The sequence below is a fragment of the Zosterops lateralis genome (assembly GCF_965231275.1).
Source record: "Zosterops lateralis genome assembly, chromosome: Z".
In the NCBI taxonomy this organism is placed as follows: domain Eukaryota; kingdom Metazoa; phylum Chordata; class Aves; order Passeriformes; family Zosteropidae; genus Zosterops; species Zosterops lateralis.
In genome coordinates, this window is record NC_139800.1 from 43,730,348 (window position 1) to 43,748,902 (window position 18,555).

At 41.5% G+C, this 18,555-nt stretch overlaps 1 protein-coding gene across 1 annotated transcript in view; it reads right to left on the reverse strand.

Annotated features, from left to right (window-relative positions):
• Positions 1 to 17,670, reverse strand: part of CHSY3 (chondroitin sulfate synthase 3) — a gene marked incomplete at its 5' end in the record, with an annotated part of 141,259 nt that extends 123,589 nt beyond the window's left edge. Inside the window, 2 exons of the mRNA XM_083883015.1 lie at positions 15,120 to 15,403; positions 16,956 to 17,670. Coding sequence (XP_083739141.1) covers positions 15,120 to 15,403; positions 16,956 to 17,670 — 999 coding nt within the window. The remainder of the gene's footprint in view (positions 1 to 15,119; positions 15,404 to 16,955) is intronic.
• Between the last annotated feature and the right edge of the window lie 885 nt (positions 17,671 to 18,555).

Below are 18,555 nucleotides of genomic sequence, written 5' to 3' on the forward strand. Positions count from 1 at the left end.
ATACAGAGAGTAAGTGCAGCAAGGTAGGAGAGGAGACAAATTCTCCCCAGACGAGAAATGAGTCCTCTTAAACCAAATGCATTGGTCAGTTTCCTGCCCCTACATGGTTTTCTGTCACCCAAAAGCAGAACACAAAAAAGCTGCTGCAGACTACGACAAATCCAAGGGCCGCCTCTCTCGTACAAGCCACAGGCTCCTTGCTACAGCTGTAAGTGAAGGACATAAAAAGATAGTGATTTCTATCAGGACAAAGAGAGAATGTGGACTGATTTCACCTCAGCTCAGAACACCCTTCATCGACAGGAGCTTTAACACCTGCACGTACTAAGGGCCCTCAGAGCTTCCTCAAGTTTTATGGCTCTTCTTATCCTTTGAATGTCAAAAAGGCACTGAAAACATATCTTTTCATACCAAAGGATATATCAGCATGTAACACAGATCACTGCATGCAGACGCCAAAGGCAGTTTTAGGTCTACAACTTGCATTAATTTATTTACTTAGGAAAAGCTAAGTTCTGCAAAAGTTGACAACTCTCTTCCAAGAAAGCTGCCAGAGCTGGCAGGACCAGACTGCTTCTACACTGCAATGACTGAGCCATTTGATTGGTATCAGTTGCAGGACTGATGCCAACCTTAACACATAGGCATGAACTAAACTGCCTAAGGAATAAAGGCGCACATAAGATTTAACACATGTATACTTACTACTTATTACTGAAGTTTAAAAGCTCTGAAGAAGCATCAAGACTGGAAAAAATCCATGCATTTATGCAAGTCTTGTTTCCACAAGAAAATAACTGCCAACCTAGCCAAAAAACTCTTTTAAGATTTTGTATATTATTTTAGGTATTTCAAGGAAATCACCTCAAGCTGTTAAATTGCAAAGCAGTGGCACACCCTTTTAGTGTTTGTCATATATATATACATATCTACATACACACACACCTGTGTGTCCACACATATACATGCTTTTTCAACCTTTATCATAAACAATTAATTGGAATCTTCCACTTCAATTCTTCTGAATGAATGCATTCATGAACAGTACATACAGGATTTTTTTCTAAATTAGGTACAACTTCTTAGCACAAAAGGACCTGTATTACACAGTCAACATGCTTTAACCAGAAACATCAACTCTGTCAGCAGACTCCAGTATTCATTTATTTTTTCTCGCTACAAAGGGTGCAGAGCAAAATGGGAATTACTGTATGTTTGTCTTCTATAGATGCTCAGCTTTAGATTCACGTAATAGATTTGAAAAAGGAAGTCCAGTGTTCAAAGATAATCCTTTGGGGGTTTCTGATCATGTTTACTTGGAGTCATTTAACTAACAATGAACAGCAGAAAAGAAAGTGGCAAATGACAGAGGATAAAGTTGAAAAACCAAAAGGTGACTTCCTTCTAAAAGGCACTGAATTACTTCCTTTAGTTGGAATTAAAGCCCTCAACAAGTACCATAATGCAACTTAGCTGTTTATGAAATGAAACCTTTCTTGTTCACTAACTATTGGCCTGCCGGGAGGTACAAGTAAACTGGACACAACAGCTGGCATTTTCCACATGGGACATGGTCACACAATACATTCCCTCTCACACAGAATCACACAGAATATGTAGGTTGGAAGAGAACTTCAAGATCACAGAGTCCAACCCAAGCCTAAAACCTCAAACAAACTATGGCATCAAGTGCCACATCCAATCTTTTTTTAAACACATCCAGGGACGGTGACTCCACCACCTCTCCCTCCAGGCAGACCATTCCAGTACTTTATCATTGTTTCTGTAAAAAACCTTTTCCTAATTCCAACCTATAATTCCATTGGTGCAGCTTAAGACTACTGAAGTATGACTTTAAGCTCATACTACCATAGCATCTGCCTTTGCTGTGGAGGTCACAGAGGGAACCAAGAACATTCCCTTTACACAAGAAAAGGCTGTTTTTGGCTGATATAGCAACATGATGTTTAGGATGGCACAGTTTTCCAATAGCAACAGGATTAAACAATGCAACTACTATACTAGTAAATTTTAACACAACTGGAATGTTCTGCCAGTCAGAAGTTCAGTAGGTGAAAAGAGCCAAAGATGACACTGACCTGGCAGTACTAACCAACTGAAAAATGGTGATGAATTCACAGAGTGACAAAGCCTTAAAAATGATAAATGGAATCCAGAGACACAGTAGAAGTTACACGTAAGTTCCCACACATAGTACCATACATATTCCTGATCATACTTTTAAATAAATAAAAAAAGAAACTGAGGCAAATGAAAGGAAGGGTGATTAAGGGAACAAGAGGATTGTGAATCCTTATACCTCATCAAAGTAAAGCTCAGTAGTACCTTATCAACATAGATACAAGGGGAAAAAACCAAGAGCTTTTTAAAGTAAATAACAGCTCATTGAAGAAAAAAAGGCTGCATATTTGCCTCAAATAAGTTTGAAGTGCTACTTATTGAGGAAACTGCATTTATACAATATTCCAGAGGCACAGTACAACTAAAATGGAAAATCCTATTATTTTAGACAGAGCTCAATGTGTTTATAAAAAAGTAATTGTAGGATGTGTAGAAGGTATCTTAAATACCTCCTCAGAGTCTGTGAATGAATGGAAATTTCAATCTGTTAATTACAAGAGAATTACTGGTTTATTATCTGTATTGATTAACAGATGCCAAAAACTCTGTTTAACACCTCTCATTGTTACATATTTTTCCCCAGCAAACAATGAGTACGATGAAACATTAAAAATTTTCTTTCAACTGTTTATAAAAACGTAACAGAGCAACTCTTTACAATTCCATTTTTATAATACTCACTACAGCTTCTTTTCCCATATAACTAAATACTTAACCCAGCAATTATTTTTGTTACCTATCTACATGGTCATTATGGATACGACAAGGGCAAAAAGTTACTTCATTTGTACAGGCTAGTATCTCCTTTGCAGAGAAGGTTGGACCAAACTGACTAATATAATTATGATCAGACAGAAATAACCAAGTAAAACTCAACAAGGAAAAAAAAAATCCCTGTCTTCCCCCAACTCAGGGCATCACATTTTTTTTTATTTCAAGTTGGAAAGAATACAGAGTGTACTTACACTGAAGGTAACATGGCTATTAAAACTAGTAAAAACATCAGATCGTTTTGTTTCTGTTGGCCATGTCACAGATTTATGACAGAACCTTCAAAAAAACCTTTTTGGAGGCCATTTCCAAGGAAAGCAGTAGATCCTCAAATTATGTTTAGCAATGAAAAATTAACAATAAAGTGTTTTACTAAAACTATGAGTTTAGTACTAAACTAAACATTCCAATAAGCAACAGCAAAGTTCTTTTAAATTGAGATGTGCAATAAGCTCCTGCAGTTCTGGACTTGCCCTGCAGGAATGCTACTTCTGAAGCATATTTTCATATAAAAAAGAAGGTACCACCAGGATTCAGAACTATGAAAAATTTGACTGTTCCTACATTCAGGAACATATTTTAACATGATTATTCTGAGGTCCTCAGTTAGATTTTTCCCCTTCTGAACTAACAAAATTTTACCAGCATTTTATCAACACTATACATAGATAATGGAACTCCTATTCTGGTCAGTGTGGATGATTAAGTACTTTCACATCCCTCAACACACTATTAAAATACAGGCAGTAAGTGAATACTATAGAAAATAACTGCATATTTAACAGAAACATAACAATATTCTAATGCTGTGTTCTCAAATGGGGATGAGGGGCCTATATTACCAGATAGTTCTTGGCACAACAATTGCTATAGTAATAAACAGTCCCCAGAAAAAGTTGGTAACAAACTGACAAGTATTTAATGGTCTTTACCATTATTCGCTCCCCAAAGTGGAGTAAAAAGACAAATGCCAATAACCTGCATTATACTTAAAAATATAAATAAATACCTCCACAACATATATATATGGAAACATCTACACAGAGAGAGAGAACACTAACAGCACATCCTATCTTCAGGCAAAAACTCACAAAAGAAGTCCTACTTGTGTGAATGAAACCCAGTCACAAGCAGCTGATTAGTAGTAGCTGTTTTCTAACTTGCCAAACTCAAAAGCAAGTCAGTCTGTCATTCCAACCCACCTCCTTCCAGTATTTCCTTCCCCTGCTTTGAGCATTCACACAATCAGAATTTTCATGGTTGGAAAAGACCTCCAAGTTCAACCATCCACCCAGCACTGTAACCCATAAAGCACACCACTCAGCATCATACCCAGATGTGTCTCAAGCACCTCCAGAGAAGCAATCTCACCACCTCACAGGATAACCTATTCAAATGCCTGAACACCCTAACAGTGATAACTTTTTTCTAATATCTAATCTGATTCTCCTGTCTCAGCTGAAGGCCATACCCTCTGATCCTCTCACTGCAGGCACAGTAGAAGAGACCGACCTCCACCTCACTACAGCCTCCTTCCAGGAGATGCAGAGGCTTCCTCGTCCTGTGATTAAACAAATGCAACTTCCTCAGCCATTCATCATAAGACGTGTTTTCTAGTCCTTTCAGGAGCCTTGCTGACTTTCACTGGACAAGCTCCAGCACCTCAATGTCCTGCAGGTGTGGAGGGGGCCAAAACTGGACTTACGGTGCAGCCTCAGCAATGCCAAGTACAGGAGGATGATCACTCCCCTTGTCCTGCTGGCCTCACTATTCTTGGTTCAGGCCCAGATGCCATTGGCCTTCTTGGCCACCTGGGCACACACCGGCTCACTCTCAGCTGGGTCTCAACAAGGACCCCCAAGTCCCTTTTTGCTGAGCACCTCCTAAGCCAATTCTCCCCTAGCCTGTAGCACTGCCTGGGTTTGCTGAGACTAAAATGCAGAACCCAGCATTTTTTTGCCTTAATGAGCCTCATGTCCTTGGCCCATTTACCAAGTCTGTCCAGGTCTCTGTAGAGCCTTCCTACCCTCGAGCAGATCAACACTTCCACACAGCTTTGTGTAGTCTACAAATTTACTGAGGGTGCCTTCAATCCCCATGTCCAGACCATCAATAAAGAAGTTAAACAGGACCAGCACCAAAATCAAGCCTGTGGGAACACTGCTAGCAATCAGTCACAAACAGGATTTACCTCCATTCACCACAACAGTCTGGCTCAACCATCCAGTGTTTTACCCATTAAAGCGTTCACCCTTCCAAGACATGGGCAGTCAGTTTTTCTAGGAGGACTACAGCCAAAATAATAACTGTTCAAAACATTTTTCCAGCCATGAGTTAGAAAGCTCAGGCTGGACGAGTTGATAAGCATACTGCAAAAAGAAGGACAATCTTAGCTCATTCAAGGCTCTCTGCCCCACAAAGACTATATATCTTTTATAATTCACTCCAATGATAGAGTTGCCACGTTCAAGCATACATGCCAGCACCACACCATAGCTAGGAATTTAAGAACAGAAATGTGTTTATTCTTGGACTTCACAGACTAAAAACTAAGGCTAACAGATTTGGAAGAGGGGACATGAGCACCAACTTCTATGGCAAAGATGGAGCAATGCCCAGTGCACAGTTTTAGTACAGAATTCTTTCTTGAAAGTAAAAACAATAATCAATTTTTGCAAGGATGTAACAGACACACTCCATAACTCTAAGCAAGACTCAAGCATTAAATTTCACAAAAGAATTGCATATACACTTATATGGCCCTCTTGGACCCCTAAGTATTATATTATTCAAAATTATTTTGTACCATTTGACCATATTTTCTATTGTAGTCAACTACCCTCAGTTAGGTGCAGTTTTTCCCCCTACCAAATGAATAAAAAAGAAACCACAAAAATACAGCACAGAAGAATGCAGAATACTAGCATTTGCTTCCCTTCCTTTTAGCAGGACAGATTCATACCTAACAGATTATTTAAAAGGAACAATTAAATATATTAAAAGAACATAACAAAACTGTTTCACATGCCGAGTTAAGCACTTTCCTAAAAGCTTAGTCATCAGCTATGTTTGCTATAGCTAAATTCCCTGACTTCTGGAATTCACTGCACTTTCCAATTAAAGTTTTGCCCCAAACCGATAAAAAATGGCATAAAAATTAATTGCGTTTTGTCATGTCACATGTCAACAATGTGAACTTGTGCAATTCTAGTAGGATAAGAGTTGGTCCACAAGATGGGCCCTTTCTGTGATGAACAGTCATTATGAGGAAAGGTGCACTACAATCTGCAGCAGTAAAGAAAATACTTTCAAGGAAGGCTAAATAAACTATGTTAAATTGAAGGCAAAAAAATACATATACACAGAACAGAAAGACACAGATCTAACTGGAAAGATAGAACAATCTGAAAGCTAAATTCTTAAGCTTTACAGTAGACAGACTGCACTAACGACTTAGAAGCACAGCTCATTCTCCAAAGGACTTTCACTGATGCCCCAGAAAGCTTGGTTGTCACCTACGCACAAGCTTTACACATATGCATATGTATATCTGCACATTTCCGTGCATGCAGAATTACAGTGTATGTCTCATGTAGCAGCAAAGGATACATATATTTCCACTGCATTGCAGCCACATATACCATAAAAGAAATGCTGCATTTCTTCAATGCATTTGTTCATACACCATGAGGAGCTTGTTCACAAATGCTGTACCCAGAAAGGATTCCATGAACAAGCATCTCTCTTATACTACCAAATACAAAGTTAAAACAAGCTGTGTCCCCGGTGATCAGATTTTTGTCCTTCAGATGTTAACTTGCCATTGAATGTTTGTAAAAAATAGTAATTTTTTAAAAAAGCAAAAGAGTTTAGGGACTCAAATATTTTAAAAGCACTGAAAAGCACTTTAAAGCACTCCTGAAAGCATAAAGTCCTTCAAAGTAACAAGTACACGCACACGAAAAAAAAAATCCCAAACCAACCAAACAAAAAGCTTACCATCCTATTTTAAACTTATTAAAATGAACAGTTTCAAGTTTCTAAATAAAATATCACAAACTAAAAATTAAAACCAAATAGACAATCTATCCAGTCAGAACCTCTGGTTTTAGTTTACAGTATTCAACTGTATGGTTAAACCAACATACTCCAGAAGACTTATTTTAAAACTTTTTTAAAATATCTTTAAGTGTTCATTTTACTAAAGGTAAAACTTCAAATAATGTGTTGAAAGTGTATCTCAAGAGTACTACATAAAAGATAATGGAAATGTATCTCAACACCACTACATTTTAAAAAAGCTAACTCCTTTCCTAGGTTCATTTTAAGACTAAATCATACATAAAACAGCATTCAAGAAGTCTGTATCAGCTACCAGGCAGCTTATCCTCCTCCAGAATTTCCTAAAATTATACCTCTAGTTCAAGATGTTCTTTTTTTTCAAAAGTATATGAATGCTTTAAAGGATTTCTTACAGGCACGCCAAAAATCTTTGCTTAGAGTAATACCAGAAGCTAAAAATATTGCAGTGCGGGTGGAACTACACATTTATTTGCTCCCCAGATCCAAATATGCACTAAAAAGTGACCAACCTGGCACTCATCTTGAGCTTAAATCAGCATCCAGCACTGGTCTGATGGAATAAACTCCTCAAAGCTGGCAATTCTTGCTACAATTTTAATATATGAGGTATTCTTCAAGTATTTTGTGTTATGCAATGCAATGAAGTAACTAAATAAAAAAATATTGGAGAGAATATGGTACAGCAGCATATGCTGACAATGAGTTAATATATGCCTTCTCACCTAAGAACTGAAAAGAGCTGGCAAGTGCTTTGGTAATGAGAACTGTAAAATAAAGCAAGAAAACTTCAAATGATCCAGTCACGTTTTATGCCTAGTTGTCTACCTGAAAACTCCCAAGAAAGATACTCTTCCCAAAGAAGAGTAGCTACAAAATGTATTCTTCTAAAAAAAGACATATCGTACTGTAATATGCCATTAAGTTTCAAGAGTACATTTAATTAGCTTTTATTTCAAATAATTTTTGTAACTCCCTTTGTTTACAACTTCCAGCCTCTCTCTTTTGTGAGCATTTCCTGTTACAGTAGAAGTATGCCTTTTGATCTCAAAAGACCTGAAGTTAGAAAGTCAAAGTCAGGAAAACGTTAGCTCTGTGAGATTTTTCTAAGTTGGGATGAGAAGAGATAGAAAGAATAGCTCAGAATAAGTAACAAAACCAATCTACCCTAGAGGTCAGGAGGGAGCAGAAGGAAACAACTTGTGGAATATATGTGTCTTTGAGAAGCCTAAACACACTTTAAGTAAGTCTCTACTATCTCATTTCAACTAACCATCTTCAGAAAGGCTGAAGTAGGACTGTTTAGCAAAACTGTCAGTCAAACATGACCAATTACCATGATCAGATCTGTGCATGTGCAAAGAAACATAGTTATTTTAGAACTTACAGGAAAGTCAAAACTTTGAAAGCATAGGTAAGTCTGGAAACATCTATACAAACTAATGCTTCCTGTGTGGTTAGGTTTACTTGATTTTAAGATACAGAAAACTTTCAGGGAAAAAAGTAAACAAGAGTTTCATCTTGCTTTGTTTCCCGAATTCAGTTAAAGCTGACACTAATGCAGTTATTCATCTGTTACTCTCATTTTAAAAATCAAGTTTATTCCTTGTACAGTAATAGGGCACTGTAAAGACTGATGATCTGGTGGGTTTAAATGAAATATCTCTCACAATAATTGTGCCACAATTGCATCAGCTCATGACAGACAATTTAAACACTTGAATACCTAGACTTCTGCACTACACATCTATGAAAGTACCATCCATATATATTAAATAGCACAAAAATCTTGAGGAAGTATTTCCAAGATAATGACAGCAAACTTGAGGGCAAAAAGTCAAACATGGTCAGTTTTAAATATTCAGAGACACTGAGACATGGTTCAAGATACCCATACGCAGAACTAAAGACACATTTCTAATAATTTAGAAACCTTTTTTCATCTTGTCTGTGGGATGCTTTGGTAAATGAAACAAGAGCTTACTCTTAAAGAGGAAAATTTTTGAAATGCGTGCTTTAAGAATATTCAAACATTTGCAAGTGAAACAAAAGCTGTTACCTAGACCACTTAGTCCTCCACATAAAGGGCTGCTGTTGGATAAAAACACATTGGAAGGAAGGTGTAGCCACACATTCTTCACACCAGGAACATGAAAATGATGCCCTAGAGTCTTTCAGCAACTTGGTAACTCAGCACCAGGTGTCACAAATACACAGCTGTAAAACTCCAAAAAGGCACAAGTAATATTTCCTCTTGGGGAAGAGAGGAAAACACAGGATGCTGAACTTGAAACCAAGACAGAAGCGTAAGAGACCGTAACACTCAATTAGAGCAATGGCCCTCTTAGATCTTGGGTCCAAAGATCAGATGCCCTCACACAGTGGACCAAAGCCATAGGCTTGTGTGATCTCCTGCACATCTCTGTGGTAGCTATGGGAATGCCATCTGTCACAATAAAGACACCAAAAAATGGTATCTCCAGCTCTTGTTCTTGTGCTGAGCCACACAAAGAAACACTTATGAGTCAGAAACATGCAAGTACCAGGGATGACTGCTTTCTCACCATGACGTTCCTCAACTTCCCAGCCAAGCTGACCATGGCAGGATCAAGAAGGGCTAAGATGACAAGGAGCCCCCAGGGTTCATGAACCCAAGAGAGGCAGTGCCCTCAGGCAGTGTCCCCAAATTCCCCACATAATAGAGTAAATTAATGACAGGAGGTTATGTAGAGAGGCAGAGAAAGTCTGCACAGCACAATCAGGTCTAGCAGCTCAAGTGAGGACCAGACAGAGCCACACAGGGCAAGAGTAATGACCCGATTTAGCACCATGGTTACAGCAACAGGTTATGCAAGAAAGGACCTACAGTTATTTGCATCATATACACACAGAAACACTATACTACAATAGTATGAAAATAGAACTCATTTTTCTAACCAGGTGAGAACCACATTTCTAACCAGGTGAGAACCACATACAGAAATCTGAAAAGTACAGTTAACATCATTAATCACCTAGATATTGGTAACAGTTAAGCAATCCTGTATCAGAAAACGTCCATTTATGCAAAAAAGTTCTAAGGCCTCTGGGATCACCTGACTTCTCTTCATATAGCCTCAGGGATCCCTACTGCAAGGGTCCACTCTTCTGCGCATTTTTATTCTAGGATCATTGATAGCTCACTCTATGCTTTCATGAGGTTTTTTTTAAGTATTGGCTGCATTTATGTAACTACCTAATGATGATGTCCAAATTCAACAGCTTAAGTGGAGGTGGGCACTGCTGCTTCAAGACTGATCATTCCAGTACACAAAATGAGCAAAATACTATCCTATCATCATCAAAGGCACACACATCTCTAATGCTTCTGTTTGGTGCAAGGTTGAACTCAAAGCTTAGTACTGATCTTCACCAAGGAGAGAGATAAAGCATCAAATGAGAGATTAAAATACATCAGGAAGGAAAACTTAAATTAAAACAGAAAATATAAAGTATTTTTAGAGGAAGACACATTAAATGGTTTACAAAGTTTTAGTACCACCAGAGACAGTCAAAATACCAATGCACTGTAAAGGAAAAGTTTCTGAGTACACAGCTTGATCCAAAGAGGCATTTTCCCATGAAATTTACTGCAATATTTACTGCAACTACTGGGAATCAATAACAAATAGGATAATAGAGAGCTTTTTTTACTAAAAGAATGTTGCAATAATGAGACTGTGTATATGGTTGTCCTTGAACTTTGGAAATAAAGGGCAAAAAAAAACAAATGGAAAAATACATATATCATTTATGTGGACTATTTGTGTGTACAAAGTACCATATTTTCTTTCAACATCAACCTTCACAATACCAAAGGATCAATAGGATAGGACATATCCTGTACAGGATCCTTTGGAGGAATACAGTTTTTAACTCTAAAGTGAACATAGCAAGCACTGGACTTGATAATCTGTATGGATCTCTTCTGTCTTAAGATATGTGATGTGATTTTCATCCATAAAAAGAGGAAAAAGGCTATAAAAAGAAAAGCTTTGCAATCATTTGAATATATGTTACAAATACACCAATGAATTTTTTTAAATGTTTTATGCTGCATTCAACACTTTTCATTTTCTAAAAAACCCGCATTCTTTGATAGTATTTACACCCTGAAAATATCTTCTTAAATTGTTACAGCCACTTATTTCATACATAGCATTTTATTTAGTCATTTTATGGAACTACGCTATTTGATCTGTTCAAACCTCAGGTTTTAAATTACAAAATGGTCTTCTGAAACCCAAAATATATTTTAACAAAAGGGGGGAAGTAAAGAGAGATAAAGCAATCAGCCCTTTATTTCAACTCATCCTCTATACTAAAGTCCCTCTTAAACAGCAAAATGAGGAAGTACACAGCATCTCAGCTTTTAAACTATATTTTTGTTTTCAAAAGAATAGAAAATATATGACTAACTAAAATCAAGTTGATTTCTTCATTCCTTTAAAATAAAAACATTTGAAGGCTTCAAAATTAGTGGGAGAGAGTGATAGTTTGAAATATGGATTCTGAAAACAAATCAAAAGGCCCTTTTAATCCTTACTTTCTGATCTGGGGAAGCAGAAGATGCCATGACCTTACAAAAGCTAAGAGACTTTTTACAGAGATACTTTGGACAAATTTGTCAGGTTTATTATACCTCAATAATTACGGCATTATCAAAACTAAGGATAAATTAAAACATAATCGAAAAAATAAACTAGAATAAGGGTGGATCTTCTGTAGAAAGAAAACAATCCATCCAAAATACACTCCTAGCAGATACCTTCTCATGAAGCAAGGAAATGGTTGTGATTCAGGCTACCATTCAGCTGTTGCTTCCAGACAATTTGAATCTAAGCTGCTGTCAATACAGCAGTTTGACACTTTTCTAGCTATAACCACCTCTTTTTCTCCTGATGCTCATGCTCAGAAAAGTGGATCCTGCCTCTTTTTCAGCTCCACACCAGGCTGCACAAGTCCAGCAGAATAGGACAGCAACCAAAAAGAGACACTAACCTGAGTGCCCTCCTCCTTCTGTCCTCCATTTTTTGCAAGGACTCTAAAAACATTGTCATTAGATTCACTCCGTCAGCAATCTAACAACTAATTCTTTATTTAGAGTGGAGCTCCATCATCAGATGCAGAGAGAGAGGCTCATCTCCTCAGCTGTGAGTCACTTGGTATGTGGGAGACCCAATCTTTAGCCCTGGCTTCAAATCCAGAAGAATTAGAATTTAACTCTAGAAAGCTCAAAATGTAAGAATGGCTCACTTCAGCCTCATAAATTTCTTTTTTTAAATTCATTCTTACAACAACAACAACAACAACAAAAAACTTTAAAAATTTTAAATGTCAAAGTTGTTACCCTCTTCTTGTCAGCAAGCATATTATGCATATAAGCTACCATATGCTTACTGGATAACCCTAAGCAGCAGCAGAACAAACTCTGACAGGCAGCCAGTCAACTCCACCAGCTGAGCCACACAACAAAAATCAAGCATTTCAGGTTTTCTCAGCAAGTCTTCGACTTTCCAGTCCAGTTTTTAGAAAAGAAATCTAGTAAAAAATAAGGCAACAGTGTTCAACTCTTCTGGAGCTACAAAGCTCCTATGAATTTTAATGTAATTGTTTCCAGTTTACATTGGTCTTTACCAATACATACAAAATTATCCATCATAAATACAAATTATAAATACAAATTATCATCATAAATACAAATTATCCATCTTATCAAAATCAACTAAGTTCACAATAATCTTGCAGCTCAACGGGACTCAGTTTAATACTACATAGAATAAGAGGACTTCAGGACGAAAGTGCAACTGGTTACACAGGAAGTCCTGGCCCCAATCTTAGACTTTGTACACATGTATCTGAAGGAATATTCCCCTTCTAGCACACAGAGAGTGTTTCTGATCTAACACAGGAGTGAAAAAGCACACAGAAACAGTTTCAATGCCCCAGGGGAAAAAAAAAAAAATCACTCTTTTCACCAAATAATGTAGCAATCTGCAACCGATCCACTCAGGTAGAGTATCATTCTGTTGCAAAGCACAAACCATGTCAAAGCACAAATGCAGCTTCTCTTTCCAGACACCCCATTTCCCTCCTTCCCATCTAAATAGGTTTAATGCTGGGATAACATCCTAAGCAGCTTTGTCTTAATCATCTGCATTTCCCAAGCAGCTTCTGCATTGGCAACAGAGTCAAAGATTCTTCAGAATCAGACAGAAATACTGGCCAGAAATTAGTAGGGGCTATTGCAATGCTCAACACTTTTTTCTTCTATTCTTTATCACATAGACCTAGGTCCTTCAAGAGCAGCTGACAACTAAGTCTGGTGTCTCTCTATTCCAGATCCCATACAAGCATGAGTTTTTTTCAAAAAGTTTGTTTTCAGGCCTCAATCTTACCATGGAAAGCTGAACTTCGGGGCAGTCATACAAACCAGTCTCTAAAACTGTATTTTTTTGTTCCATCCCCCTTAAGATCAGTGCCTGATGCCAACATGTCCTGACATTCAACATCAAAATAAATTATAACCATTGTAACAATACTATCAGTTTCCTTCCCTTCCACAGATTTCTCAAGACAAGCCATAAAAACAAAACCAAAAATCCCTTCCATCATACAACTGCCAAGGCAGAATCTTAATGCTGTCACCTGAAACAGACCGCAAGCATCACCTGCACAAAAGGATTGGAAAATAGCTTTGTACAGACAAAGCCCAAACACATCAGTGTGTAAGGTTAGGCTGCCAACATACCATAGAATTTGGATGTCTGATTAGAAACCACTGGTCCCATATAGTTCTGCATGGATTTTCATCAACACCATAAATGCCTTCCCTGCTCTGCCAGAGCAACACATTATCTCATAGAGATGTGTATTATCTCACAGAGGCATTTACAACATATAATGAAATCATCTCAAAAAGCATCTCCCTGTTGTGAAGTAAAAAGGATTTGCCTCTAAGATTTCTACCTAATTAGTACGAAGCATGTAGTATTTTCTTTCGTTAAAATGAAATTACACAAAATTAATTATTTTTTCTGACTTTTTGACACTAAATAACACATAATCTCTTTCTGTGGCCCATTAAAATGGATTTTTCCTGATTAATGAGGGAGTGCCACAAAAGCAAGCACATAATAATACTAAAGAATTGGTCAAAATAAGTGAAATAATATTCATCATATTAGGTTTCACCCTTTACCCTTTCTTGTAGTTGTATGCTCAGCCTATTTTTATCTACAAAGATGGTCATGCAAATAACCACAATAATTCCAGAGAAATCAGCATGAATTTTAGTTATGGCATTGGAGATAATTTTTTTGGGTACTGCAACAGATCTCTATAACTTTAGAAAATGCTACTACTGAATGAAGTAATTTGTTCCTAAAATTACTTCAGCATAGGAAAATTTGTTACACTGCACGTGTTCTTAATCCATTTTAACACTATGTTCTATGCTAAAAAAAATGCTATTAAAGTTGTATCTTAGAAAGGCAGTGTAACAAATTTCATTTCTGTACAAAAAAAAAAAAAAAAAAAAAAAAAAAAAAAAAAAAAAAAACCAACCAAACACCTCTTTCTGCTTTTGTCAATAATGAACTTGAATAAAATACATCTGAGTAATTAAGAAAATACAGGCAATTCTTCAAATGCCAGAATATATTTTATGATACTGTGATGCAGATCAAGCAAATATGACTCATGCTTATCCAAACTTGAAAATATCTGCCTAAAACAACCTGTCCTGAACAGTATGTATATCAAATACAACAGTTGCCTATCAAGGATTGTTTTGAAACTCTCTAGGTAATGCTGTAGCAAATTACAGCATAGCAACGCTTACAACATAGCTGCAGTAATTGTTACCAACAAAAACTATAAGACGCAACGCAAGTAGAAAAAATATGATTACAGCAGTATGTCGTGAATGTTTTCCTCTCTTTTTTCCTTAGAATCTGCAGTTCGCATTCTGATGCAAGCACTGCAAGATAAGTAAGGTGGAAAGAGATTACAGATACAGCTACTTACCTTGCAAGATGAAAAACTCTGTGAACAAAAAGTACGCTACAATTTACACTGTCACTTACCTCATAGGACCAAACGCACTGAGTTCCTCCAAACCTGCGGACACACCTGCCCACTTCCACGTCCTCATGAGTGGTGTACATTTCTCGAAGGCATTCACCTATATGTGGCACCATCCTCCGGAGAACCTCTCGGCTGAAGATCATTCCTGGCCCTCCCATGCAGAAATTTTCTCCAGGCTCCAGCCCCAGTTTTCCAAGTTCTTCAATATTACCCAGACCAGTCTGCCCCAAATACAGAGGTTTACTGCTGTTCAGTGAGCGAAGAAACTCCTCCAATTTTTCACCTGACAAAAAGACAAGATCACTATTATGTCTCTGACTACTCTGCCAGCCACCTGTACTTCAAGATTTTATAAAAAATATAACAAGTACTTGAGACTGTCAGAGGAAATCACCTCCAAAACAATATCCTACACCTCACAGAAAATATTCTTGGAAAAGTTCATAGGTTGTTTTAAATTAACATTACAATGACATTTTCCTTACAGCCAAAAGCTGGAACATGGTCAAAACTTAATTTTTAAAAGTGAACTTTGTTCCGTTCAAACAATACTGATGGAAAGCACTCGCTAGCATAAAAGTCCCTAAAGTTGAACAATTTGGACAATATAGCTCCAGGCTGGAGAGGAAATTGAGTGGATGGGAAATATTAGGTAAGATTTTAATACGATTATTTTTTGAAAATACCAGAGCAAAGATAAATTAACTAAGAAAAACATGTTTGATTACAGAACTAATCCTTGGAAATAAAGTAAAACTCTTGCTAGTTTCAAATAGTTCCAGTGCTACAAAGCTTATACAGTTTCCTCCAAATACCTTAGCTAGTTATTTTAGGAAACTGTTTAATATTTATTTGAAATTAAAAGTTTCTGGACAAGTTTAATTTGGGACCATGTAATCAATTAAAGACAGGTTCAGTACAACTTCGAAATGAGGTCAAAGAAAACACAACTTTACATTTGTGACTGAATGCATATACATATATACATGTGGACATCTGCAAATATTTGACAGGTGAATGACAGCTGATGAGCAGATAGCCTATTAAACGACTCAAAATTAAGTGACAAACAGGGAAGGGTATAGCCACCACCAACGAACTCACAACAGTGTAAGCAAGCAAGCCCACAACCTGGACTTATGCTTTCAACTTCACCTTCCGTTTCTTCAGCGCGGGACACAGCACGAACGCGGCCAGCCCCGAGAGCAGACCAAAAGGAAGCAGGGTGCAGAACATCACGTCCTAACCGTGCTATGAAACTCGCAAGGGAGCACGGCTGGTGCTGCCCGGAGGCACCCGCTGCACTCAGCAGCAGCTTCACTCTGCGCTCGCCCAGCCCGGGGTGGAGGCAGGCGGAGAGCTGATAACGCTGACAGCAGCACCGCTCCCGGGGCGAGGGGAGATCGCCAGACACCCCGCAGGTCGTGGATCCTGCACGGCCCCGCCGGCCCAAAGCGGAGGCTCGTCCGGAGGATCGCCACAGCAGCGAGGGCGGGGACGGCGGCACCGGACCACTCGCCCATGCAGGGGACCGCTCGCCGTGCCCGGTGTGGTCCAACCCGCAGTTCTGGCTCCCCAAAGAGTCGCGGCCTCCGCAGAAACGGCCCGCCCCGGGCACGTCGGGATTCCCTCAGGGATGGGGCGGCTCCCCATGCCCCGCACACCGGGGATGGAAGCAAACGCCGGCGGGGCAGCGGGAGGTCAAAGAACCCCATGCTTTCCCCGTCCCAGGCGCGAACCGAATCTCTTCCCGACCCACTGTGGAACTCCGCCACGCACGCAGACACCGCTCCCCTTCCTCCCTGCCTCCCGCGGGCAGGATGCACCCCGGTCACCTTTTATGTAGACGTCGTCGTCCGCCCGCATGAACCACTCGTACTTGTCCAAGTAGTGGTCGTGCATGTACTTGATCATCATGAAGGACTTCTTTTGCGGCGGGTAAGAGTCGTCCACTCCCGGCAGCGCGACGACAGGCAGCGGGGGCATCCCGGGGGGCGCGGCGGAGCCCTGGCTGGAGAAGAATTCCACGCGGCCCGGCACCGAGGGCGCCCACGTCCGCTGCGCCGCCACCGCCCGACTGCCCAGGTACTTCTGGGCCGTCATCACCCCCACGTAGAGGAAGTTGCGGGGCTTGGCGCAGCCCTGGGCGCCCCCCCAGTCCCCGCTCCCGTTGTGGCTGCCGCCAGGCCGGCCGCTCCGCTTCTCGCCGCCTTCGTCCTCCTCCTCCGGCTCCCCTTCCCCGCCGGCAGCGGGGCCGGAGACCGTGCCCTCGGCCGCCGCGGGCGGCAGCTCCCAGGGGCTGCTCCTGAAACTCGTGCCGCCCAGCACGGCCGCTGCCCCCGCCGGCGCCTGCTGCCCGCCCGCCGCCGCCGCGCCCCGGGCCGCCCCCGGCCCCGCCGCTCGCCCGTAGTAGGAGCAGAGGCTGGCGCCGCGCCGCTTCTTCTCGCTGAGCTCGGCCACTCTAGGGGCGATGAGCCAGGAGGCGGCGGTGAAACCCAGCACCAGCCCCAGCACCACGCTCAGCCAGGGTCTCCGGGATCGCGCAGCCATGTCGCGGGCGGGGCGGCTCTCGGAGCGGCGCTGCCGCCGCCGGCGTCCCGCTGGAGGCGACCCCCGTCCCGCGGCGGCCTCGGGCGCGGCGTCTCCGGCCGCGGGTCCCCGCCCCGCCTCGGCGGCCCGGGCGGCTGCGCCGCTCCCCAGTCAAACTTCTGCGGGCGGGAGCGCGGGCGGCGGCGCCTCCGCTCCGCTGGCACCTCGTCCCCGCCGCGGCTGGTCCCTCCCCGCCCCTCCCACCGCTCGGCTCCACCGCCCCGGCCCCGCGCAGCGCCCGCCCGGCTCCGCGGCTGCCGAGCGCCTCACCCCGGAGGGCGCCGCCGCCGCCGCCCCAGCCGCGCCGGAGAACTGACGGCCGCCGCCGCCGCTCCGGAAGGAAACGATTTTTTTAGATGCCTCTCGAGGATCCCCCGCGCCGCGGCCTCGGCACCCGGACCGGCCCCGCCGCCCGCCGGGGACCCTCCTGCCCGCCGGGGCGGGGGCGGGGCGGGGCGGGGCGGTGGGGCTGCCCCGGCAGCCTCGGTGATCTCTGGATGCCCCGGTGCCTTCGGACCCGCTGTCTCATCGCCGGCCGTGGCTCCGCACCATCCGGGACGGGGGCCACGGAGCGCCGGACCAGCCCCGTTCCGCCCGGGCGTCTCCTCCAGAGGGGAGGGCGTGCAAAGGAGGTCCGGGGTGTCGTGCCGACAGGATGGGAGCCCTCTCCGTTGCCCCCGCTCTGGCCTCTGTTTCTGCCCTCGACAGTTAACAGCTCCCCCGCTAAGAGTGCCTTTTCCTGTGGCGTGGGTTCCCACGGCCTGAGTATATCATTAGTATTAGTAGTGTTAATATTATTGGTGTTGTTAATATTACTTTGGTTCTCATGAGCTCCAAGATCCTGGA